Source organism: Lithobates pipiens, unplaced genomic scaffold (genome assembly GCF_037356315.1).
Source record: "Lithobates pipiens isolate NorthernLeopardFrog02 unplaced genomic scaffold, aLitPip1_a1.2 Scaffold_13, whole genome shotgun sequence".
Classification (NCBI taxonomy): Eukaryota; Metazoa; Chordata; class Amphibia; order Anura; family Ranidae; genus Lithobates; species Lithobates pipiens.
This window is the reverse complement of record NW_027507718.1, coordinates 166,492,791-166,519,200: the sequence shown is the minus strand read 5'-3', so window position 1 is coordinate 166,519,200 and position 26,410 is coordinate 166,492,791. Positions and strand designations below refer to the sequence as shown.

Here is a 26,410-nt window from a genome sequence, read left to right as displayed (position 1 = left end):
ATATGAGATCTGGGGTCAGAGAGACCACACATCTCATATTTACACTAAAATGCAATTTAAAAAAAATTTGTCATTTGAAAAAAAACTGAATAAATAAAATGTCCCTCTAAGAGCTATGGGCAATGACTTGGAGACAGGTGGGGGGCTGGGGGCTGGGGGCTGGGGGCTATCTTCCCCTCACTCATCTCCATGTCAGGCCAGGGACAGGTCCTGATAGCCGTCACGGACCTGGCTCCTAACTTTTTTAGCTGGCTCCTAGATTCCAAGCAAATTTGTCAAGCCCTGTTTTAAGTTTTTTGTCTTTGTTGTTTTAACTTTGGATAGTAAAACGTATAATTTTTTTTATGACAGTAAATACCTTTTATACAGCCCACTTCCTGTTTCTTGTCTGGTCATTAGCCTATGGCACCATGCACAGCTCTCTCTTTCTAACTCTCTCGTGAGAGTTTACCAGGAAGGGAGGGGGTGTGAGTCATATGAGGGCCAATAAAAGCTGCAGAGCTAGAGGTGTTCATCTGTGTAAATTCAGGAATTGAACAGGCAGCAGCTTCAGATGCCCACAATTAAACTGGTTGCAGCCAGACTTTGTGGAGGGAGATTTCTGCCGCCTGTTTGGCAAGTTCAGAATTGCAGTATATACAAAATAATATGCAAAGTGGTTGGAGGGAAGCGTCAGAATGGCAAAGAGGTTTTTATTACAAATTATGTGAGCACACTGCTGTTCCTGTTTAAGATTGCGAGGGGGGAAGTATTGTGATCTCGATTCTTAAAAATTAATTGCATAGCGCTAATGGAACACCTCTGGGACATGTTTCTGTCCATCCAACGCCACCAGGTTGCACCCTATTCCCGTTCAGGAGCTCAGTGATGCCCTGGTCCAGATCTGGGAGGAAATACCCCTGGACACCATCTGTCCCATTAGGAGCATGCCCTGACGTTGTCAAGCATGTGAGGGCCATACAAACTACGGAGTACCATTTTTTGAGTTGCAATGAAATTTATGCAAAATGGTCTAGCCTGCTGCAGATTTTTTTCACTTTTTTTTTTTTTATTTTTATTTTTTTTTCTTTATTTATTTTTTTTCAGCCCTCCTAGGTTGATCATTTTCATTTCCATCAAACGATGTGGCATTCTTTTGTTTCTAACACATTACCCAGTCCATGTCAGTCCATATCCGTACAGATATCCAGCATATTTTTCCCTATTCAGATCTAATGTGTTTTTCAAAGTGTTCCTTTTGAGCAGTGTATATATACTATTGGAGGTCGAATCTGGTCCATATTATCAGAATCGGAACACATTTTTTATTTAAAGTAAAAGAAAAATGTAAAAAGACTTAAAATGTTTTGCAGGTTTTCAGAAAGGACTGTAATATAATGGCATGCATGGCCAACTCCCTTGTCATAGGCGGGTAGCTGGATACAATCTACCTGGTTCTGCTGTCACTTAGGCTGGCCGTATAGGAATTCATTTTTCCCTTTTTTGAAAATTTTAGTTTTGAGAACTATTTTTTTCTAATAGTTAATGGGGTTAAATTGATGCTTGATTTCTGTCAGTGATGACAAAATTTGAAGGCACAGAATGGAAAACTCTTCTCAAACAAACAAGTTTTCAAACCGTGTATGTGCTTTTTGTTCAGAGATTACATTCATTTTAAAATTAAATGTTAAAAGCAAGTGAGATTTTCTAATGACCTTTGTCCATTCATTAAATGCCTAAAGGATTTTCATACAAAAAATACGTTTTGTCCAGCTTAGATTTTAGCTTGTGCTATATATATTTTTTTTTTTTTTTTTTTTTTATTACCTGTCATGATGGGGTTAAAAAGACAAATCTCACTATCCACTCAGAAGTGTTTTTTTTTGTTTGTTTTTTTAACCAGTTCCCACCCTGCTTATAACAAAATGACGGCTGAGCCTGCCCATCTTCTATCTGGGTGGACCATGCAGCAGCGTGACCAGCTACATCCACCGGACACAGCCAATGACTGATCAGTGTACTGATCATGTGACCAATCACAGCAGGTCACATGACAGTTTTAAACAATGGGTGGCTTCCTTTTATGCCATCCATTGTGTACCATTGTGTTAATGCTGTGATTAGTCACAGTGATCACATGGTACAGACAGAGCCAATCTCTGCCCATTTGTACCATGTGATTAGTTATGGCCAGTCACAGCTAATCAAAACAAACAATCAGTTCACAGCTTTAAGCCATCACAATGTCCCTATAGGTATAATAAGGTACAAAAACCTTCTCGCTTTTTAGAATCACTCACTTGCTTCTCCTGCCCAGAACTACATGTCCCATAAGGGCATTGCTCCTTGCACATTCCCATCAACAAGTTCTCTAGCACTTACTGACATTTATGGATGTTGTACTGAGCTGTATGTGTGCTGCACTGTATTTCCTGATATGTAAACAAATAATGCTTTCTGTATGCAGGCCAACTAATTTGCTGACCAATTAATTGATTATGAACATAGTTGGCAGTTATTTTCATTGATTATAATCCATTATGTTTTATGATTAGTTGTTACAGCATTTCTTTACACTGCCAAAAAAATTTTTGTACAGTATATACGATTTTATTAAATTGTGCCTTGCAGTATTATAGTATATGAATAAAAGTTATTTGGCTTTCTAGTAAAGGGTGCATAGTATTGGTGGTTTGAGTTATGATGTATATAAAATGCTTTAATTTACTGAGCATTCATAACTGGAGCCTAAAATGTTTGAGGAAAAAGTCATTTTAATTTTGTATATTTTTTTTTTTTTCTGTAGGTACTTTTTGTGTGATCATTTCATTTCCATTTCTCTTCAACCCGTGCATTGGTTGCACAGAAAATACTCCACAATGGGCTGGCTTGCTATACTTTACTCCATTCATAATAATTTTTCAGTTCGGTTGGGCAGCTACACAGATCTCTCATCTCTCACTCATTCCAGACCTGGCTAAGAATGAACATGACAAAGTGGAGCTTACAGCATTCCGGTACCTTTTTTTTTTTTTTTACTTTTTATTTCTGTATTTGGTAGTCTATATTTTTGATTGTGTAACTTTCCAGAGACATGCACTACATGTTGACCCCCCATTTTACACCGGTGCGCTTTGTCATGCAATTTCACAGTTTCAAATCGCATGACAATTCGCACCCCATTTTCGGCAATTGAATCGTTCAAATCGGTCTGACTATGACTTTGCTGTGCCACACCTGTTTGAAATAAAAGGTTCCTGCACTATTTCAAGTGCAACTTGCATATACATCTGTGCATGAAGAAGCACAGATGGTCAGCCAAGTAGCACCTGAAATTGCTACTTCAAGTGAAGTAGCACGATTTCAAAGTAACACCAATGTGAACCAGTTCCAAAATAAATAATATAAATTAGTGTTGATCAAACTTGCAATGATTGATGAAGATTAATGTGGCCCAACACTTTTAGAAATGCACAAACAATAAAAAAAATAAATAAAAAAAAAAAGCAAAAAGTTTCTAAGTGTCTTGATATCTAGCCTCTCTAAACTGTTTGCTTCTTACTTATTGGTAAAGAAATGTGTAAAATGTTTCATTTTAGTTTGTGACAAGGTAAGGTGAAATTTTAGTTAAAACAAAAACCTATTCCTGTCATCTTCCTGCTGCTATATATATATATATATATATATATATATATATATATATATATATATATATATATATATATATATATATATATATATATATATATATATATATATATATATATATACACACACTCTCTCTATCCTGCTTTGTACAAGGGTTTTGCACAGAGTGGCCCGATCCTCCTTTTCTGGGGTCCCCCAGTGGTGCTCCTGGCTCTTCCTCTTCTCAAGTGCCCCCACAGAGAGCCGCTTTCCATGGGGTCACTCTTGTGGGGGCGCTACTGAGTCCTGCTGCTGCGTCCATTGACATGGGCAGCAGGACTCTGCCCCGCACCTGCAGCTCCCGTGTCACTGGATTTGATTTGAAAGCAGCGGGAGCCAAGGGCTCCTGCTGCTATCTATCCAATGAGGACCCGAGACAGAGCTTGGAGCTGCTGTGCCGTCCACGTCCCTGGAACTTTCAGGCTCAGGTAAGAAAAACTGTGAGGGTTTACAACGCCTTTTTAATAGCTTCAGGTCTCCAGACTCTGTTGTAATGAGGATTATTCAATGGGGATGCACCCCCTTCTGCACTCTTCTCTATTGATAAATATTTTTTTTACTGATTTTATACGCCGGCTAGTAACCGGATCTGTGAGTGGGGGAAGAGTCCGATCAGTCACAAGATTCTGATCATGTTATAGGCAGTGTAATCAGTGAAGGAAAGGAGAGCTTGTTATTTCAATACATTCCAGTGACTTGTATGTAGTTTATTTAGCTGTAGAAACTAGCTCCCTAGAACCTGCTTTAAACTGTAATTGGTTCGCTGTTTTTGCAGTTGCTTTCTAACTATTCTGAGATTCCCCTATGTTATATTATCCGATGGACTGTTTAACTCTGAGAGCTGTCAGAAGTGCAACCCGGATTAAAGTGGAACATTGCCCATAACCACTTGATTAAAAAAAAAAAAATGTTCTTTAACATGGGACATATGCTAAACATATGCTACATATGCTAAAGAATATGAGTGCGTGCTGTGAATTGCCTCCTGCATTGCCCCTGCTCCTTTTTGCCAGAGGCTACCATTTTGCTGAAGCCCAGAGCCCCAGCAGTAAATCGTAAAGTGGAACTAAACCCATTGATTTAACTGTTTCTAAAAAAAAAAAAAAACTGTTATAATCTTGGGATGCTGGAATGGCTGACGTTAACATTTGCTTTTGTACTTAATCAAACTGTCAAACCATCAAATCGTTGGTGTTGTGTGCTGATCACATGTGCGTCACCATGGCAGTTGCAGATCAAACAGAAGCAGCTTTCCTGGCTGTAAAGGATCAGCCTCTACAAACTTGACAGTGCCTAAAAATGGCTAAGAATGGAGAGCAACTGAGCTTGTGCAGAGCAGGGTGAAACAGTGTATTACTAGATTTTAAACCGTATAGACACTTTTTAATCTTTTACATAGCTACACTTGCCAAAGGGGCCAGCCTTAAGTTATCTAGCAGAACCTAATTTTCTGGCTAAAGTTCCACTTTAACTGTATACGTTTCCTAGTTGTACATTAACCACTTCCTTCCCTGCCCATAGTCCAATGACATCCGCAGGTGGGATCTCCCATCCCGGGAGGGCGTCATATGATGTCCTTGGCTTCCCGGCCGTCTAGGTGGCATGCGGCCGCCACGTCACTTGGGAGCCGATGCACGTGCCTAGAGGCTGCAATGTCCACTGGGCACCCGTGATTGCCGGTAACAGAGCAGGGACGTGGATCTGTGTATGTAAAAGATCCATGTCCTGTCAGGGAAGAGGAGACCGATTGTGTGTTCCCAGTACAGAGATCGGTCTCCTCCCATTGTGCGTCCCCTCCCCCTACAGTTAGAATCACTCCCTAGGTAACACAGTTAACCCGTTGATGACCTCTTCCCTGCCAGTGACATTTATACAGTAATCTGAAATGGTGTCAAGTGTCCGATATGTCCACCGCAATGTCGGTTACGATAAAAAAAAAATCGCAGATCGCCGCCATTACTAGTTAAAAAAAAATCTATCCCTTTTTTATTTTGTAGACGCTATAACTTTTACGCAAACCAGTATACGTAGAATAAATATCGGCCTAAATGGAGGAAAAAAAAATCTCTCTATCTATCCATCTGTAAAAAAAAAAAATTTAAATTTTAGCAAGTTTCTCCCATTGCTGCAGAGCCACAAGGGGGTAATTTTGCTCCTTTTCACATGGGCTGATCCTCTGCATTGTTAGGGAAGTCAAACTCAGACCCTACTGTTAGGCAGCGGGTCCAGCCTGTAATGTGTACTGGACTCTGATGAAGGCGCTTGCCTATGTTGTTATGTGTGTGAGGCAGCTGCAGAGTGTCGTACATGTCCAGTGCCCTAGGATAACAGCTGGTGCCCGACCGTTGGGGTACACAGGGTGGCGATCAGTGGTACATTGTGTCAGTCTGACACACTGTAACACTGATCTCAGTAAAGATCCTCTGACAGAAGCTCTTTACCACATGATCAGCTGTGTCTGTCCAATCACGGCTGGTCACAGTGTAATCAGGAAATGCCATGTATCGGCTTTTCCTCACTCGCGTCTGACAGACGTGAGTAGAGGAGAGCCAAAGAGCGGCTCTCCTGACGGGGGGGGGGGGGGGGGAGGGTTTTGATTTTACCCCCCAACCCCCTGCACGGATGCCCATACTGGACCACCAGGGATAACAGTGCGCATCATCAGTGCCACCCATCAGTGCAGCCTTTCAGCGCCTGTCAGTGAAGGATAAAACTTAATTATTGTCAAAATTTCCGCTCTTTTTTTATTTTTTTATATATTTGTTTACTAAAAAAAAAAAAAAAAAAAAAAACTGGCGCAATGCAAATTCATTTTTTTATTTATTTTTTAAAAAATTTTTTAGGACACTGCAGAGCATTATGTCGGCCTCATGCTGTCTTTGAGTACAGCTATCTGCCCATACCTTCTGTAGTGTAGAGTAATGTGTGTTTATATACAATAGGATTACAGCAAAAGATGGAATGATTAGGACCAAATCCCACACTTGCATTGCAATAATGCATGCCTTATTGCAATGCATGTTTTTGTGTCCGTTGGTGTAACTTTTTAAAACTGAATGGCACCCAAACCTACCTGCATTGCAGCATACCACAACAAATGGTAACGCATTACTGTGTGTTGCTGTCCACTGCTCTTTCAAAAAATGGTGCATGCTCCTTTTTGCTAAGTTTTGGTGCATTAGGCAACCATTCAAATGGATAGGCTTTATTAAAGTGGTTGTAAACCCTCCCCCACAACTTTGTCCCATGTAAATCGGCTTTAAAAACCCTAATGAACACTGCTTGTAGATATCTCCTTACTTGCTTAGTATTGTTGTAATCCTTGTTGTTCTGTAGAACAAAGTCACTGAGCATGCCCAGATCTCCCCTGATTTAAGGCACACTCTCTATGTGCTTATCTATCTGTTATCACTCGGAGCTTCCTCCTACACACCATGTGACCTTACATACAGTCTAAACTGCAGCCATTACTACAGTCTTATGAGCTGAAGCTGATAAGTCTGACAAAGGCAAACATTAGACATCGGCACAAGTAAATACTATGAAATAAACAAGTAAGCTGACCTCCCGGACCTCTCTTTTCAAGGTAACTCCTTGCAACTATTCGCTGATCTCTCCCCCAGTGACTATTGCTAAGGGAAGAAGCATGAAACCTTACTTGCAGGTTCTGCAGGCAAAAGGCGTCAGATATAGATGGGGGTTCCCCTTCAAGCTTTCCTTTTACCATCTTGGCCGACAGTTTCATACCTCTCCCCCCCCCCCCCCCCCCCCCAAGCTCCGGAGGCATTTTCAGGATCTGCAGTTTGATCTGCCCCCCCTCCCAACTGGAGTCTTTGTTGGTTCGGCCCCAGACGTCCCGGGCACATGCTGGCTCTTCACAATCGTCCCAGCAAGGGTCTCAGGCCCTCAGGTCGCTTCGGGCACAACGGTTCCAGAGTACCTCCAAGGATGGTTGAAGCTGAACTCTGCTCGCTGTTTCCAGTGTGAGTATTTTTGGCATAACGACCAGCCACCCTTCTGAGTTTGTGTAGACTTGTGCCAGACATATGAACCGTCTACCCCTTGTCATCTTCTCAGTCCAAGTTCTACTTGGAATTTTTGCCTCTTTAAACCAGATTGCTTTCTCTTACTTGTCTGTTCTATTTTCTCCTTTCTTTTTTTTTTTTTTTTTTTTTTTTACATTTTATTTTTATTGAAAACTTTTTCAGAGAGAATATACAAAGGGAAGTACAACAACAAATAATTCAGTGTCAACAATGTTACAGACAAAAGTCCAAAGAACAAGAAAAAGAGCAAAAATGCAGTGGTCAGGCAATATCAGGTCACATGCACAACTAAAGTATTAATTCACCCATCATGTAGAAAAAGGGGACGGTGGGAAGCGGCCAAAGGGGGGGGGGGGGGTTGCGGAAGGATCCAGTGTGTGGGTAGGCCAGACACATGGGTATTCCACAAGAGACAAAGCCAACCACCGGATTTGGGATACGCTCAGTCCTCAAGGAGCCTATACCAGATTGAGGCAGCCTCGGGGTGAAACACACACAGGCGGAAGGGTGGGGGGGTATACCAAGGGTTCCTGAACGGGCTATAGGTAGGGGGCAGTGCAACTACCCCATTACACTTCTGTTTAAGGGGGGGGGAGCATTGTCAGGGGGGGCTGTAGGAAGTCCTGGGTTAAGCTGAGTGGTCCCACTAGTCCCAAACTCGGAAAAACCTAGGCAGTGTGTCATGAATAATATCGGTAAGGTGCTCCATTCTACAGATCTGTTCCAGAGTTTGTAATACCTGAGGGAGCATTGGCGGAGACTGCGATAACCATCTAACTTGTATGGCTCGCTTTGCTGCTATTAGAATAAAACCTAATAGTTTCTGGGCGTTTTCAGGTAGGTCAGGGAAGGGTAAGCCTAGCAGAAAGTGGATTGGGGTCAGTGGGGGGGGGGTGGTGTTGAAAATGTTTTGCAAATATGCATGGACAGAGGACCAAAAAGGGTGAATGACAGAACATTCCCATAAAATGTGAAAAAGAGAGCCAGTAGCCTTTCGACATCTCCAGCAAAGTGGGGAGACCCCCGGATCGTATTTATGTAGGATCCTCGGAGTCCTGTACCAAAACATGAATGGTCTCCTTTTGTGCTACACATCGAGATGATTTTAAGGCTACCTACCAAATTTTCAGCCACTGGGGAGTAGTAATGGTCTGGCCAATAAGCTGGGACCACTTGTGCATGTAGAGGTGACCGGGGCTAGAAAAAGAGGGAGAGGCCTGTAGGTATTTGTAAATCTCGGAGATGAGTCGCGTTTGGTATGGGCCTTGGGAACAAAGAAGCTCAAAAGGGGTAGGGTTGTTCAGGTTAAGTGTGGGATTTTTGGAGCTAAAGTAGTGTCTGATTTGAAGATAGGAGTAGAATAGACCTTTGGGAACCTGAAATTTACGTTGGATGTCAGCGAAAGACAGAAGCGAATGCGTAAGTGGGTGAACCAGATTACGGAGCTGGAAGATACCAGCACGTGTCCAAGGTAGCATGCGAGAGTAAGACAGGCTGTCCGGAATGTCAGGGTTAAACAATACATTTAATAATGGTGAACATGAGGAGGCCAGGGAGAAGCGCTGGGTACATTTCTTCCATATAGAAAGAGTAAAGAGCATGGGACGTAGGCAAAGATTCCTAAGCTGATGTATGGAAGTTTCCAACTCGGCCCAGATCATCAAGCAGGGGTGGACCGGGGTAGTAATACTCATTTCAATGTCAGACCATACACTGGACGACATTCTATGTGACCACACTATGACCGGTTTCAAATGCGTAGCAAAATAATATTTCAGAAGGTCCGGGGCCCCCAGACCACCTCCAGCCCTAGGAGCGAGCACCACTGAACTAGCTATCCTGTGAGCTTTATAGTGCCAGATGAAATTAAGGAAGGACCTCTGTGTCGCTTTAAGTTGGGACATGGGAATGGGGATTGGTAACGTTTCAAATGGGTATAAAAGTTGTGGCATGACAGACATCTTCAAGACATGGATTCGACCCAGGAGAGAAATGGGATAAGGGTCCCATTGTCGCAAGAGTCGGTCAATGTCCCGGAAGAGTGGTGGAAAATTGGCTCGATAAAGACTAGAGTAGGAAGATGTAAGGTTAACCCCTAGGTATTTAATGGAATCTGTACACCAATGGTAATTGTAGTTACGCTGCAAAAGGACAAGGTCTGAGGGGGGAATAAGAACAGGTAAGGCTTCTGTCTTGTCGGTGTTGATTTTATATCCAGAGAGAGAACTAAATTGGTGCAGGAGGGCATGGAGAGTGGGAAGGGAGGTGTGAGGTCTGGTCAAGGTCAGTAGAATATCGTCGGCATATAAAGACAATTTATACTCTGGCGTAAAGTCACCCCTCGAATATCAGGGTGAATATGAATATAAGCTGCCAGCGGCTCCAAACAAAGAATAAAGAGTAAGGGGGACAACGGACAGCCCTGCTTAGTGCCATTGCTGAAGGAGAAGGAAGGTGATAGATAGGATAGTTGGACCTGCGAAGAGGGTCTGGAATACAAGGCCCGTAGGGCATCAATAAAGGGACCTTCAATGCCAAGGTGAGAGAGGGTGGCAAACCTAAATTGCCAGCTGAGTCTATCGAACGCCTTTTGAGCGTCAAGGCTCAATATTGGGGCTGGGCGGTACGTTTTATTTAGTAAAATCAATCAAAGTCAATCAAATCTACGGTACGTCTGGTATTGTCCCCCGCATGCCTACCCAAGACAAAACCTACTTGGTCCTTATGGACAAGCTGTGGTATTAAACGGGATAACCTATTCGCCAAGATCTTGGTTAAGATTTTGTAATTGAAATTTAGCAGCGCAATAGGCCTGTAGTTATCCGGGAGGGAGGGATCTTTACCCGGTTTCGGAATCACAGAGACGTGGGCATGAAGAAACTGGGGGTCAGGTATGGTGCCTTTCAGTAAGGAGGAGAATGGGGAGAGTAAGTGTGAACTCGGAATCGGAAGAAAGGTTTTGTAGTAGGAATATAGGAGACCATCAGGGCCAGGGGCTTTTTGGGTGCGAAGGTTCTCCACCACCTCTGCCAAGTCCTCAGGGGAGATTGCGGAGTTCAGGGATGGGAGATGGTCAGGAGAGAGCTTGGGAAGGGGCAACGATTCCATGAAGGAATTAAATTGCCCCTAGGTGAAAGTGTACTGGTCATCAGTGAGCAAGCAGTTATACAGCTTATGGTAGAATTGGCCAAATATTTTGGACATTGTGAGAGGGCAATAAGAGGGGGTACTATCAGGTTGTTTAAGGGAATCTGGATAAGCTTGGAAGGGCCTAGGTTTAAGTTTGTTCACCAGTATCCTGTGGGGCTTGTTCGAGTACTCGTAAAATTTCTGTTTAGACCATAGGAGAGATTTATCTATTTTCTGCATATCAAGTGATCTAAGGTGGTTGCGTAAGTAGACAACATTCCTGAGCCCCGACACCGTGGGAGAAGAGAACAAACGGTCTTCGGCTTTGCGAAGCCTGAGAAGAGCCAAGGCTTGCTGGTGTGTGGCATCTCTTGAGTCAGGAGCTTATTGCAATACAATGCCCCCTGAACACAGGTTTATGTGCCTCCCACAGGGTGGAGGGCTCAGAGACGGTGCCAGTGTTAAGCTTAAAATAATCAGTAAGGCAAGCGGACAGTCGAGCTTTAGTCTCAGGGTTACACAGAAGAGTCAGGTTCGAGGAGAGGCCGAGGGTAGGGAAAGTTCCAAATGCACGGAGAAATGATCCGACCAGGGAACGGGATTAATTTCGGAGGATACCTTTCTCCTCTTTCTTACGGGTCCACGGGGTACGCGCTCTGTTGTTTGTTTCATCTCGTGTTGTTAATACCACCATGACACTAAATTGGTTATCCCTGAACGTTCAGGGCATGAATTCCCCAATTAAGAGGGTAAAGATATTCAAATATTTGAGGAAACAACGTATTGATATTGCTTGCCTACAAGAAACTCATTTTTCATCAACCTCCTTTCCCAAGTATTTTGATGCTCAGTTCCCTCAGGTGTTTTTAGCTAATGCTTCCACTAAACAAAGGGGGGTACTCATAGCCTTCCGCAAATCAATCCCTTTTGTTTGCACTAAACAGTTTGCGGATCCTGATGGCAGATACTTGCTATTGCAGGGCACCATCCAAGAAACGGAATTCACAATTATGCCCCGAACCTAAACCCGGGACCTTTCCTGACCCACGTCTGCAGCCTACTGGCTTCCCACGGCAAGGGCATCCTTTTTCTTGCAGGTAACTCTAATCTAGTTTCAAATCCATCTCTAGACAAATACCCATCAGAGAAGGCGGCCCCACCCTCAGGGACAAAAAAATTTCTTTGTCTACAGGCATATGATTTGGTCGACCTCTGGAGGGACTGCCACCCACAAGGTAGAGACTACACCCACTATTCTCACCCCCATCACCTACACTCTAGAATTGACCATGTGTTTATGCTTCGTCGTAGCCTTCCCCAGGTTGTCTTCCCCCTTTAAGTCACTACTGCTTCCATTTTGGCAGCCCCATGGACTGACAACGATCCTGTTTAGGTGGTCTGCCACCCACTTCTAGATAGGCCTCAATTTTCTCCCTGGGTGATGAATGACTCTCTCTCCTTTCGATCAAGGGAGTACAGGAAGACTTACTGAAGGCCTCGGAAGATTACTTCCGTGAAAACGCTGGGTCGGTAGCAGCCCCTGTAACGCTTTGGGAGGCAAACCAAGCAGTACTGCGGGGTCACATTATTCGGGGGGCGTCGACCCATAGGCAGGAGCATATGGCGAAGCAGAAAGCCCTTGAGACTCACCTGGAAACCCTTTCGGTGGCCTATAAACAATCTCCCTGCCCACACGGACGTAAACTCTTGGAACAAGCCCGCACCGAGCTCGATCTCTGCCTCACAGATGGCGCTGAACGCGTTCTGTGCTGGTCCGATTAGAGATGGTATGCGAAGGCAAACAAGCCCAACCGTATGCTAGCAAACAGACTTCGCACCTTTGCCCCTAAATTTGCTCCCATCACCTTACGTGACCGACACAATGTTCTTACCAGTAATCCCAGAAAGATACTAGCAGAATTTTGTTATCGCCTAACAAAATTATACACAGCACAGGAACAGCCTAATGCTCAATGCATCGCTGACTTTCTTAGCAACCTTGCGCTTCCAACTTTGACAGAAGCGCATGTCGCCCTCATGGACCGGTATATACAGGTCTCGGAGGTCCTCCTGGGCATTAAAGAGCTCAAGCTGGGAAAGAGACCAGGACCGGACGGCTACACGGCACTCTATTACAGGAAGCTAGCTGCGGTAATAGCACCACACCTGACAGCCATGTATAACTCCGTTAAAAATGGTTCTTCCTTTACCCCAGACTTATTGACAGCATACATAGTAATGATCCCTAAGCCAGACCGTGACCACTCTTCCTGGGCTAATTTTAGACCGATTTCCCTTAACATTGATATGAAAATTTTGACAAAAATTCTGGTGAATCGCTTAAATTCTTTTCTCCCTCGACTAATTAGAAAGGATCAGGTCAGCTTAGTACCCCAGAGACAGGCAGGAGATGCTATTCGACGCATATTGCAGCTCCAACACATAGCCAGTACTCGTTTGCTTGAGTCCATGCTCCTGTCTCTGGACATAAACAAAGCCTTTGACACTTTGTTGTGGCACTACCTCATGTCAGTCCTTCGACACTATGGCTTTGGGACATCATTTATGCAATGGATTTCTGTTCTGTATGACTCCCCCCCCGGGCGAAGATCAAGTATTGCGGATTTGAGTCTCCGGTATTTGGCATCGCCAGGGGAACTCGCCAGGGGTGCCCATTATCTCCTCTGCTTTTTGTTCTGGCATTGGAGCCCCTGGCAGAGGCAATCAGAACGCATCCTGATATCAGGGGCATCGAGGTAGCGGGCTGTTCCCACAAAATTTAGTTTGCCGATGACATCCTCCTGACGGTCACCTCTCCCAGAATAACCCTACCAAATTTACAAGTGCTCTTGGATACCTTCGGCTCCATTTCAGGGCTCCGGGTTAATCCCTCTAAATCAAAGGCCCCGTCGGTCAATCTATCGCTGGGTTTGCTTCGAGACCTGCAATCGACGTTCTCTTTTCAGTGTGTTACGTCACTGCCATATCTGGGTATCCCTCTTACTCCAACACATTCAGGCATGTACCAGGCAAATTTCCCTCCACTGTTTAAAAAATTAACAGATATGTTGACATCCTGGTCCAACATGCCCCTATCGTGGTTCAGCAGAATTACAGCTATCCGAATGACCTATCTTCTGAAACTACTATATTTTTTCCGGGTCCTGCCGATTCCTATCCCGTCGCATATTCTTCGCATACACCAAAGCAGGGTCTTGCAGTTCAGCTGGGGATCATCTCGCCCCCATATATCCAATCAGATTCTGTTCGCTAAACGCATAAACAGCGGTCTCTCGGTTCCCAACCTGAGGACATATTATATAGCGGCCAATATAGCCCCACTATCACGCCTCCACGAGACATATCTGCTCCCGCTCTGGGCCACGATTGACCTAGTAGATGTTGACCCTATCCCTGTTGCCTCACTCCTGTGGCGCCCTCCGGCACATCGCCCGACAACTGTAGGGCCCTGTATGGCCCATGCCCATACCCTGCGAATTTTGGACTTGGTAAAGTACTCAGCGGGATTGATTTCCCCCCACCTCCCTCTATTACGGTTTCTGCGATGTCCACTTTTCCCTCCAGGTCATGACAACCCCTGTCGGTTCTCGTGGTGGACTTCGAATATATTCACGGATGTTCATTCATTGCTCACACCTACAAGAATTGTGGCGTTTGAGACCCTACGCACCTCCCATGACATACCCTTACGAGAAAATTATAGTTATTTGCAACTTCACCATTTCCTTCAGAGCCTGATAAAACCCCATCCTACGCCTTATGCCCTGACTTCCTTTTGAGAGCCTTTGCAGATCCAGACCCCACTCCCCGGGCTTGATTTCACTGATCTATTTGGCTGTGATATCGATGAAGAAACCTCCATCTCATGCTTACCATCTTCAATGGGAGGGGGAGCTGGGTAGCGCCTTAGGCCCTGAGGACTGGCAGACAATGACGTTGGCAATATCTAATTGTAACACTAATGTCTTAATTCTAGAAAACTCCTCCTATAAAGTGCTGTACAGATGGTACTATACGCCAGTAAGGCTGGCCCGCTTTATTCTAGCCTACTCCCCACTCTGTTTTAGAGGATGCTCTCAGAGAGGCTCTATGGCGCACATCTGGTGGACATATCCATGGGTATGCAGACTGTGGGTCAGGGTATACACTCTTATCCGCAATCTGTTTCAGGTCAATCTTAAAAGGAACCCCTATGAGGTGCTATTGGCCAAACCCATAGCCGAACTAAACCGAACGTCAACTAGCGCAGCATCTTTTTACCGCAACTAAGTTGACAATTGCGAGAGCGTGAAAAACCCCCATGTTAAGTTTTGAAGCAGTCAAAAGTCGTCTCAACGACGTTATGATCAATGAAAAATTAACGGCCATCCTTTCTGACACACATACCAAATTCCTCAAGGTTTGGCAACCCTGGATAGCACATCACAATCCCTCTAGATTTGATGTAGCATTACTGTCATTAATATGACCTTGAGGTACCTGCCCTGTGGACCCCGTTTCCCTCCTTTTTTTTTTTTCTTTATCTCTCACTGTTTTTTTTTTTTCTTCTCCTGTCCCCTTTACCCTCTTTGGCTTTCTTCCTAGCCATATGGCACTTAATTCCCTTCCCTTGTATTCTTTCATATCTCACTAATCTCCGGATTCTAATCTCCTTGCATGCTCCTTTCTTATTCTGAATCCTCTTTTGAGGATACCAGCTCTGAGGTACCAATAGGGTGTAATACACGACCCTGCATTAGGCATATACTATCCCTAGTATGATATGGGATCAGGATCATCAGACTCCCAGATGCTGTCTGATTGAATTTAATTGTTAGAAATTTGCCTTCTGACTCTTTTGTACTGATAAAGGCCACTAGGCCCTGAATTGTATTGTTTTTTTGACTGTATCAAAGCTCTGTTGTAAACCTGTTATGCTGGCAAACGTGACAATAAAACTTTTGTAAAAGAAATAAACAAGTAAGCTATGAACAGGGAAGCAGGGTTGCCATAGAAACGTTGGATTGAGAAGGAGGCTTGGTTAACCGTACAGGAAGTGCTCAATGTAAGGGCGGAAATGCACTCCACTGTGGACTCGGAAAACAATAATTAAGATGGCGCTGCCTAACCCCTGGAAACAAGATTTTTAAAGTTTCTTTAAACAGTAATATGCGATTTGGGCTGGATTACAGTGGCTTTAGTCTGATAATGACTTATTATAATGGACTAAATGAAAAGAAGCATCAGAGTGGGAGAGTTTACTTCCTCTTTAACGTAATGAACAACATAACTTGTGTGCATTAAACACACCACAGAAGTAAAATGGGCCTTAAAGTGGAACTTTAGCCATACCAACTTGATAAAAAAAATAAAAACAAACATGCATACCATTATTTATTATGCCACCAACATTTAGTGTGTGCTGTAAATCGCCTCCAGCATTGCTCCTATTTCTTCTCGCTGGAGGCTGCCGTTTTGCCGAGCGATGAGCGCCCCCCCGCCCCCTCAGAGCAGCTGATAAGCTCTTCTCTACCTTCCTGTTGTGCGATTGAAGGAAAAGCAAATAAATGGCTCTTCCCGTTTACTCTGTGATCAGCTGTGATTGGACACAGCTGATCACATGGTGATATAATTGTTATAAATTGAGTTGCAATTCGGTGAGTAAAATAAGTATCGATTCCCCAAGCAAAACATGACTTAATACTTGGTAAAGAAACCCTTGTTGGCAAGCACAGAAATAAGACTTTCCTTTGTAGCTAGTGACCAGGTTTGGGGGATTTTGGTCCACTCTACTTAACAGATCTTCTCTAAATCCTAAGACCCCTTTCACACCAGGCGTTTTGCAGGCGCTATAGCGTTAGAAATAGCGCCTGCAATCTGCCCTAAAAAAAGCTGCACCATTGTCTAGTGTGAAAGCCCGCGGTGCGCTGGCAGGACGTCAGGGAAAAGTCCTGCCAGCAGCTTCTTTGGAGCGGTGTGTTTACCGCTGCTCCCCATTGATATCAATGGGGTATCGCTGTAATACCGCCGGCAAAATGCTGCTATTGCGGCTTATTGCTGATGGTTTTAACCCTTTCTCGGCCGCTAGCGGGGGTAAAAACGCCCGCTAATGGCCGAAATGCGCCGCAAATCAGGCAGTAAAACGCCGCTAAAAATACTGCCGCCGCTATGGGCGGCGTGGTGTGAAAGGGGTCTTAAAGGCATTGTAAAGTGAATTATTTTTTTTTAGTTTATTTTTTTTTTATTTTTTTTAAATAACAAACATGTTATACTTACCTCCACTGTGCAGCTCGTTTTGCACAGAGTGGCCCCGAACCTGCTCTTCTGGGGTCCCTCGGCGGCTGTCTCGGCTTCCTCCCGCAGGTGCTTCTCACGTTCATGCGAGCTCCCTCGCATGGTGAGAAGCATCTGTGGGTGCGCTCCCATGATACAGCCGGCGGCTATAGCCGCTCGCTGTATCACACGGCCCCGCCCCCTGGCACTCCGCGTCAGTGGATGTGATTGACAGCAGCGCGAGCCAATGGCTGCGCTGCTTTCCATCCATCCACTCCAGCCAATCAGCGGCCAGGCTGAACAATGGAAAGGACGTCGGGGGACGAGCGCGGGACTTTCAAGGGGTCAGGTAAGTAAAATGGGGGAGCTGGGGGCGCAGGCACTGTCGGATGTTTTTTCACCTTAATGCATAGAATGCATTTAAGGTGAAAAAACATTTACCTTTACAACCCCTTTAAGGTTTCTTGGCTATCGCTTGGCAACTCGCACTTTCAGCTCCTCTCATAAATTTTCAATAGGAATAACATCTGGAGACTGACTAGGCCACTCCATGACCTTAATGCGCTTCTTCTTGAGCAACTCCTTGAGGGCTGAGACAACTAATCGATTATGAAATGAATCGATTATTACATAATCTATTAATCGGCCAGTAACATCTGCTTTTTTTTATCTGCTTTTTTGTACTATAAAGGGATACTATAAAGGGATAATTTTTTTTTATTTTTTTTAACCCCATCATGTGACCTGTGTGTTCACACCAATGTGTTTTTTGGTGCTTTTTGCAGAAACGCACTGCAGTTCATTTACATGGTTTCCTATGGGACACGTTCACATTTATGCCTTTTTCAGCCGCTGCGTATTTGGAAAGGGTCAGGGATACAAAACTGTGCTTTTTTTTTTTTTTTTTTTTTTTTTTGGTTCAATATTCTTTAATGGAGAAGCTGCAGAAAAGCATGTAAAGGGTTTTTGCAGCAAATGCAAAAACGCTAATCGCAGCAAAATCACGTACGCAAAAAGCACTGCAGAAACAGATTAAAAGCAAACTGCATAGGTGTCTACTGAGCCTTATGCTGGCGACACGGATCAATTTTCAGACAAGAATATTCAGACAATAAATCTTTGTACATTCGCTGAATGAAAGAATGTTTGAACTTTTCACTTGTTTTTTAACATTCTGTTTTTACAATGAATGTAATTTCTGAACGAAAACCACATCCACTGTCTGAAAATTCCTCTGACCAAGAAGTTTTTTTATTGCCAAATTTTCCTGTCAATGTGGTTTAAAATGAACGTCAATTTGACCCCATTAACGATTAGAAAATAGAACGAACGTTCTTAAAATTATACTTTTTTTTTTTTTTTTTTTTTTTGAAGGAAGAAATTGTTTTGTAAACTAATAGTAAATATAGTATATCCTCTCTAATAGTATATACAGTATATATGTCTGTTATTCTCAGAGTGGATTAGAGATTTTGCTTCCTAACCATAAAGTTGGTTATTGATATTTACCACTGAATAGAGATATTTAAGAATACATTTTTTTTTTTTTTTTTTTTTTTTTTTTTACTTTTGCATATTTAAATTTATACACTACACTTTTTTTGTTTTTTGTTTTAAGGTTATTAACCAATTAATCGAAACACTAATTGGCCAAATAATCTATTATAAAAATAATCGTTAGTTGCAGACCTACACTCCTTTGTTGCCTTCGTGGTATGTTTTGGGTCATTGTAATGTTGAAAGACCCATCCATGACCCATTTTCAGTGTTCTGGCTGAGGGAAGAAGGTTCTCGTCCAATATTTTACAATGCATGGCCCCATCCATTGCCCCCCTCAATGCGGCAAAGCTGGTCGGTACCTTTTTAGCAGAGAAACTGCCCCAAAGCTTAATGTTTTCACCCCCGTGCTTGACTGTAGGGATGGTGTTCTTAGGATCATAGTCAGCATTTTCCCTAAACGTCTTTAAGGACAGCACCTGAGTGGCTCTACGCACTAGCAAACAGGAAACGCCAACTCCACCAGATTTTAAAAAGAGGCTTCTCCCCACAGCTCATCTGTTTTTGTGTTTCCTCTGGCAAGGGAACACCTAGTGGGAGTCGGGGTCTTTTAGGTTCTGTCCCTAGAGACTGCCTACCCCACCAAACCTTTTTTGCCTCCAGAGAGTACCTAAGGGGGGCATTCCCCCTCTCACTCCAGGGAAGAGGAGGAGGAGGAGTAAAGGGCAGAAGATGCACCTTCAAGATATAAACTGTCTTTAGAACAAGTAGACAGTCTGTTGAAAGCAGTCTATGCAACATTGGGTTTACATTCTGTAGAACAAAGGGTTTTCTCTTATATTCACCGACACAGCTCCTCTTTAACAAATGGGTTGTTAGCCTTATTACTAGGAGAATACTAGGCATAGTTGTAACACAACACTCAGAACTCTTAGTTCCGCCCAGGGGGGCGGTCCCTCGGGCTACAACCCTCCCGTCTGCCAGACAGACCTTGGTTTTATTTTGCCTAGTAAAGGAAAAGGACCTAGGAACCCTGCGGGTCCATCAGTCCGTTCTTCTTTTTTTTTTTTTATGCAGAAGCTTGGCTTTTTGCACAAGATGAATGATCTTTTGATCAACTATCAACAGCCTCCTGGGTGACAGGCTGGATACCCTTATCCTTGTAGTCTCCCCAGTCCAGCCATCGAGCGCGTGCAGGTCGCAGGTACGGTCTGGCAGGCCAAGACGAAACCTCAGCTCCAGAGGTAGTCGGTGAGCTTTTATGCACCGGGACATACATATGACCGGGCTACTGATGTCTGTGATGTCACAGTATGCCGAGGCTGGCAGCTACCCTGTACAGATCAGTGAGTAGTTCTGCAATGGAATGGCTCCCAGCTCTTCAGGACTGGTAAGTACAGCTCTGCCTTCCTCGGTGGGACTGAGCGGCTGGGCATTCCCTGGGAGGTGGATTTGGGGGTCCCTCACCTCCCCCTCTTCTCTCCCCTGTCCCTACCCCCCTCTTCCTGGGGGGATGCTGCATGTGGTTGATGAGTGGTGTATATGTACAGATCCCTGGGGGCTCTCACCTGGGATAGGGGGCAGGCTGGCTGGCTGGTGGTGTCCTGGATCCTGTCTGTTAAGCTCCCGGAAGGTGCCTGTGAGAGTCTGCTGTGTTTTTTGGTGCAGCGCTCTGTGTCTGTCACATTCTGTCTTCTGTACCTCATGGTGCTGGCTGGCGCCCATTTTAAGTGTGGGCGAGGGCAGCATGTCTTCCTAGGCTTCAAGCGGCTATTTTCCAGGTGATCTCTTATTCAGGACTCTGGCGGCCATTTTCTGGAAGCCTGAACACGTTTTTCAGTGTTCTCTAGCAGCAGCTTGCATGTGCTCTCACAGCCATTTTCCCTGTGTTTTCCTGTCTGTATACTGGACGCTCTGTGGCCATTTTATTGAAGCCTTAGCACGTTTTTTCAGAACATTTTGGCGCTCATTCTGACAACTGCCACTGATGCAGCTTTTGTTTGCTCTGCACCTGGGAGCACTCGGGGTCTACAGGCACTGCTTGTGAACAGCGCAGAACTCCTCAGGGTGGTGAGTCCGGCGGGATAGAGCCCCTCAGTCAGCGGCAGCAAGGAGGGTGGGACTGTCACTGTCCTTAGTCCCCTTCGGGTGGCAGAGGGTAGGGTCAACATGGCTTCAGAAACTGGTGTTTCTTACCCTAAATCCAGGCAATTGCAACCGGGTCATCTGCGGACTTCGCAGTACCCATGGACACCCTGACGGCGGTCCTCAATTCGTTCGTTGCCAAGATGGAGGCGGTGCGTGGGAAGAAAGGTCCATTAAAGAGGCCCCTGGGTGGGGGGGGGAGCTCTGAAGCAGACTCTGGTCCTGCTGAGGCTGATGACCCTTGCTCTCTTGTCAGATGATGCTGACCAGGACCATTCGGACAGTGAGGATGAGTCCGGGTCCAGGCGCGACAAATCGATTGTTGGAGCACTTATCGCAGCTGTGCGTGATACCCTGAAGATTCAGGAGCCAGCAGATCCCTCTGCTGATGTACCGGCCCCTTTTGCGTCCCGCAAGCCAGCACGTTCACCTAAGGTGTTCCCATATCTGACTTATTTTGAAAAGTTAATTTACAAGGAATGGGGTCGCCTGCAACAGACCTTTTCGGTTCCCAAATACATGGCCGTGCATTACCCCTTTGAGGAAAGCCTTCTCAAAAAATGGTCTGCTCCTCCGGTTGTGGACCCCCCAGTATCCAGGTTAAATAAAGTGACCACGATCCCGGTTGAGTGGACTCCTGCATTCAAGGATCCCACGGACAGGAAGGCGGAGGCAGTGGCTCGTTCCTTGTTTACGGTTGTGGGGTCAGCTGTGCGACCAGTACTGAACAAGAAAGGGAAATTGAGACTTTAAATGAGGCACGCAATACACATGCCTCCGTCCCTAAATACGGACAATATATCAAAGGGTCTGGGACTTTAAATGAGGCCATGGACAGCGTGAAAGTAACTAGGTCAAAATTCATGTTTTAATAGATCAAACAAAGTAACATGTCAATGTCACAGACCACATAGAGAGACATTATAGTGAACATCATTCAAATTTCACATAAGTATGTGTGTGTACAGTACAAACATCAGAAATACATCAGAGTATAGCAAACCCGGTGCCACTTGGTCTCAAATCAAATGAACATGAAAATATTTGTCTACATACATGTAAAAAAAAATAACAGGAGATATAAGCATAATGATCATGATGATAAAAACAGTAAGTACATGATTAGAGTATACATAAAAGATGTTCCAAATTGATGGTATATTGTACACATAGATCTATATCCCAGATGCCCAATGTGTTTTCGTGTAAAAGGCACTCATCAGGGGCAGATGTTGAGGGACATCTCTGAAAAACCATAATAAAATATAATGAATCTACTAGTAACTGATCGTGACACTTGATAAAGGGTGAACTCACCCTGATTACTTACGTAAGATTTTTGCAGTACAATGTGGCCGGTACATAGTCTGGGACACAGGAAATCATCTGTTCCGGGAGCTGAGGTTTACTGGGGTACGTGCAGGCGGTGTGGGCATATATAAACCACCCTGAGACAATGGAGCCCGAATGGTGAATATAATTTGATAGGGACACACTACAGCACCAGTATTCGCTGCCTAAAGAAAAGTTGCATAAAGCAATGTATCAAAAATAATAAAAATAAATTGATACACTAGAAAGCAAAATAACATATCAGAAGGAGATGGTGGAATACGGGAGTCTATGCAAATAACAAATAGTGGAATGAAAATCCATAAAACCACAACCCTATAGGGTGTGGTGTGTAAAACGTAATACAGTGAAGACATATGCAATTCCACCAGACCAATCAGAACAGAAAAAACTGACGACTAATAATGTATAAAGTAACCTGTTAATAGTTTGTATCAATCCTAGCAGGAGTTATTTGGCGCTGTAGAAAGATGTGGCATCTCTAATAAAAGGCTCCCCAAATGTGTCGGTGTAGGCAAATGAATACCCAGCCAGCTTTAAAGCACGCAAACCCCTAACCGGCGTCACCTGAGCACGGCGAGAGTGTGGAGGGGCCACCAACACAGGTGGTGAACTCCGTCCGTGAGGAACGCCCATATCCCCCACCTGGCCGGCTACAAAGGTAAACTTGTCCCCAACATCATGACACCAAACCTGACGTCATGCACGGGGACGGAGGGGTGGCGCCCATGCGATGTGGGCACCCACCCTCCCAAGCAACAATGTGCACTCTTTCATCCCCAAGGAGGCGGGTGAAGGGAGGGAAGGGGGGGACATGCAGATCGCCTCGCAGCTCCCGGGTTTCAGGTAAAAACCACAGCCCAGGATATGACAGAAACACATCCTGCCCGCCTTTACTAAAATTGTATGGCCTGAAAAATATCAAACCAAGTCATAAAAAACGAACACATGGGTGGCAGGGGAACAAGAAAGGGGAATTATTGGGACTTTAAATGAGGCGTGCAATACACATGCCTCCATCCCTAAATACGGACAATATATCAAAGGGTCTAGGACTTTAACCACTTGGCGCCCAAGCTACGTCATTTGACGTTGTGGGCTTTGTGGTGTAATATCTGAATGATGCCTGAGGCCACAGACATCATTCATATATTGGCATTTTCAGCCGGCTATTCCCTGCACCATAAGAATGATCATAGCAGCTGTCCAGTGCTTGTACCGATTCACGATTCCATCGGTGAGTTGGTCACGCGATCCGCCGGCCCCCGGATGATACCATTTGAGATTTCCGGCAGACCAGATCATCCCCGGAGTCTCTATGATCGTTCGGAGGCCGGGCGCGATGTTATGATGTCACGCCCAGCCTCTGCATTCAAATTAACGGCGCCGTTTTGGCTGGGAGGCCAGGATCGGTTTTAATTTTAACTTTTTTTTATTTTAGGCTTCCCAGCCTAGAGGTGAGATATGGGGTCTTAATGACCTCATGTCTCACTGTAAATAGGTCCGATCATGCCATATTCCTATTACAAGGGATGTTTACTTTTATTCCTATTATAAGGTATGTTTTTTATTTTTTAAAGTGTCAAACTAAAAATATAAAAATAAAATGTAACAATAAAAAAAAAAGTAAAGCGCCCCTGTCCCCGTGAGCTCGTACGCAGAAGCAAACGCATACGCAAGTCCCGCCCACATATGAAAACGGTGTTCAAATGACACATGTGAGGTATCGCCGCGAACGTTGGAGCGAAAGCAATAATTCTAGCCCTAGACCTCCTTTGTAGCCCAAAACATTTAACCAGTAAAACAATTGAAAGCGTCGCCTATGGGGATTTTTAAATACTAACGTTTGGCGCCGTTCCACGAGCGCGTGCAATTTTGAAGCGTGACATGTTGGGTATCTATTTACTCAGCGTATCTTCCTCTTTCACATTATGCAAAAAAAATTGGGTTAATTTTACTGTTTTTTTTTTTTTTTTTTTTTTTTTTTTTAAAAGCATGAAACTCTTTTGTTTGTTTCTGAAAAAAAGTGTTTGAAAAATTGCTGCGCAAATACCGTGCGAGATAAAAAGTTGCAACGACCGCCATTGTATTCTCTAGGGTCTTTGCTAAAAAAACATATAATGTTTGGGGGTTCTATGTAATTTTCTAGCCCAAAAATTATGAATTTTACATGTAGGAGAGAAATGTCAGAATTGGCCTGGATGCGAAGTGGTTAAATGAGGCCATGGACAGCGTGAAAGTAACCAGTACTGGCAGACACTGACTGAGTGGGCACAATTTTTGCACCATGAATTGGGAGAGCAACAGGCTTCCCCTGTCTGTGTGGAACTAGCAGACCAACTAGTACAAGGCCTTAAGTACGTCTGTGACGTGGCCCTGGATTCTCTTCCTCTTCTATCCAGGGTTTCAGTGTCAGCTGTGGTGCTGAGGCGTCTAATTTGGCTAAAATGCTGGTCTGCTGACCAGGCATGCAAAAAAGCCCTGATGGATCTTCTCTTCCTTGGGCACCGGCTCTTTGGAGCCTCATTAGATGACATTATTAAGAATGCCATGGTGGTAAGAGTACCTTACTCCCACAGGCCAGGAAGGCTAAGGAGCCACGCCGTAGGCAAGAGCCCTCTTTTTCAGCTCGCAAGTGGCTTTTTAGTCGTCCTGGAGCTTCAACAAAACATCCCCAGCCCGATGGGACGCCCACAGACAGTCAATCTCCCTGGAACCGCAAGCCTGCGAATAAAAGTGCTACAGCATGAAGGTTTGTCTGGGGTGGGGGGGGGGGGGGGTCCTTTGGGATTTTGCAGCCTGGTGGTCCTCCTGGTTATCTGACCAATGGGTCTGCGATCTGATTTCCACAGGCTACAAGATAGAGTTCCTCTCTTGGGTGCCAAACAGATTCTTCCCCTCCAGCATACCCGTATCCCTGGCTCTCCGGGAGGCCCTCTTGGGGGCAGTAAGGGACCTGCTGAATTGCGGGGTGATTGTACCCGTATCAGAACACTTCCAGGGATTCTACACAAATCTGTTTGTGGTTCCCAAGAAGGAAAGGGTATGTCCAATATTGGACCTAAAAGCCCTCAATCACTTTGTAAAAGTGCAGAGGTTCAGAATGGAGTGACTTCACTCAGTGGTCGCTGCACTCCATCGGGATTTCCTGGCATCCTTAGACATCCAGGATGCGTACCTGCATATACCCATATGCCTCCGGCATTAAAGGTTTCTGCGGTTGGCAGTGGAGTAAGCCCACTTCCAGTTTGTGGCTCTTCCTATTGGTCTGGCTTCAGCCCCCCGAGTCTTTATCAAGGTATTGACTCCCGTTTTGGCATTGCTATGGCAACGTGGGATTGCAATCGTGGGATACCTAGACAATCTCCTCCTTAGGGTATCTTCCTCCAGAGTTAGAGGAGGATGTGGCGATCACCATGCAGACCCTGCAAGAATTTGGGTGGCTGTTGAACCTAAAAAAGTCAGTGCTCGTGCCGACCCAGCGTCCGGAGTACCTAGGCTTGCTGCTGGACTCCAGGGAAACGAAGGTCTTTCTCCCTTCAGACAAGCTGCATACTTTGAGATCCGCGGTAAAAATGCTGATGAACCGCAAGTGGTCGTCTCTCCGCTTTTGCATGCAAGTACTGGGACTCATGGTAGCCTCCTTCGCCGCAGTACCTTATGCCCAGTTCACACCAGAGTCCTGCAGAAGGAGATTTTGACAAAATGGGACAAATCTCAGTTGTCCCTGGATCGACAGATCCAAGTGAGCCAGTCAGTCAGAGACTCTGATTTGGTGGTTGAGGTACCCAGTGATTCAGTCCGAAAAATCGTTCCTTCCTCTGAAATGGACGGTGATCACAATGGACGCCAGCCTGTCCAGCTGGGGTGGAGTGATGGGGGTTTAGTTGGCTCAGGACCCCTGGTCGACGGAAGAATCCAAGTTGGCAAACAATCTGCTCGAACTGAGAGCGATCAGGCTGTGCCTCTCCACATGGTACCCTGTTTCCCCGAAAATAAGACCTAGCGTGATTGTCGTTGATGGCTGCAATATAAGCCCTACCCCCAAATAAGCCCTACTGTTTCCCCCGAAAACAATCCCTACCCTGAAATTAAGACCTGCAAGGACTATAATTAGTGCTTATTTGGAGGGTAGAGCTTATATTTCAGCCATCACCGACAATCGCGCTAGGTCTTATTTTCGGGGAAACGGTAGATGAGACTGCAAGGGTGTCTGATCAGGATCCAGTCAGACGCCGCTGCTGTGGCATATGTCAAATACCAAGGAGGAACAAGAAGCTCAGCCGCTGCACGAGAGGTCG

At 44.8% G+C, this 26,410-nt stretch overlaps 1 protein-coding gene across 3 annotated transcripts in view; it reads left to right on the top strand.

Moving 5' to 3' along the window:
• Window positions 1-26,410, top strand: part of MFSD12 (major facilitator superfamily domain containing 12) — a 310,303-nt gene that overhangs the window by 44,428 nt on the left and 239,465 nt on the right. For all 3 annotated transcript variants that reach the window (XM_077475811.1, XM_077475810.1, XM_077475809.1), the window contains exon 2: window positions 2,786-2,996. In XM_077475811.1, the coding sequence (XP_077331937.1) occupies window positions 2,786-2,996 (211 nt within the window). The remainder of the gene's footprint in view (window positions 1-2,785; window positions 2,997-26,410) is intronic.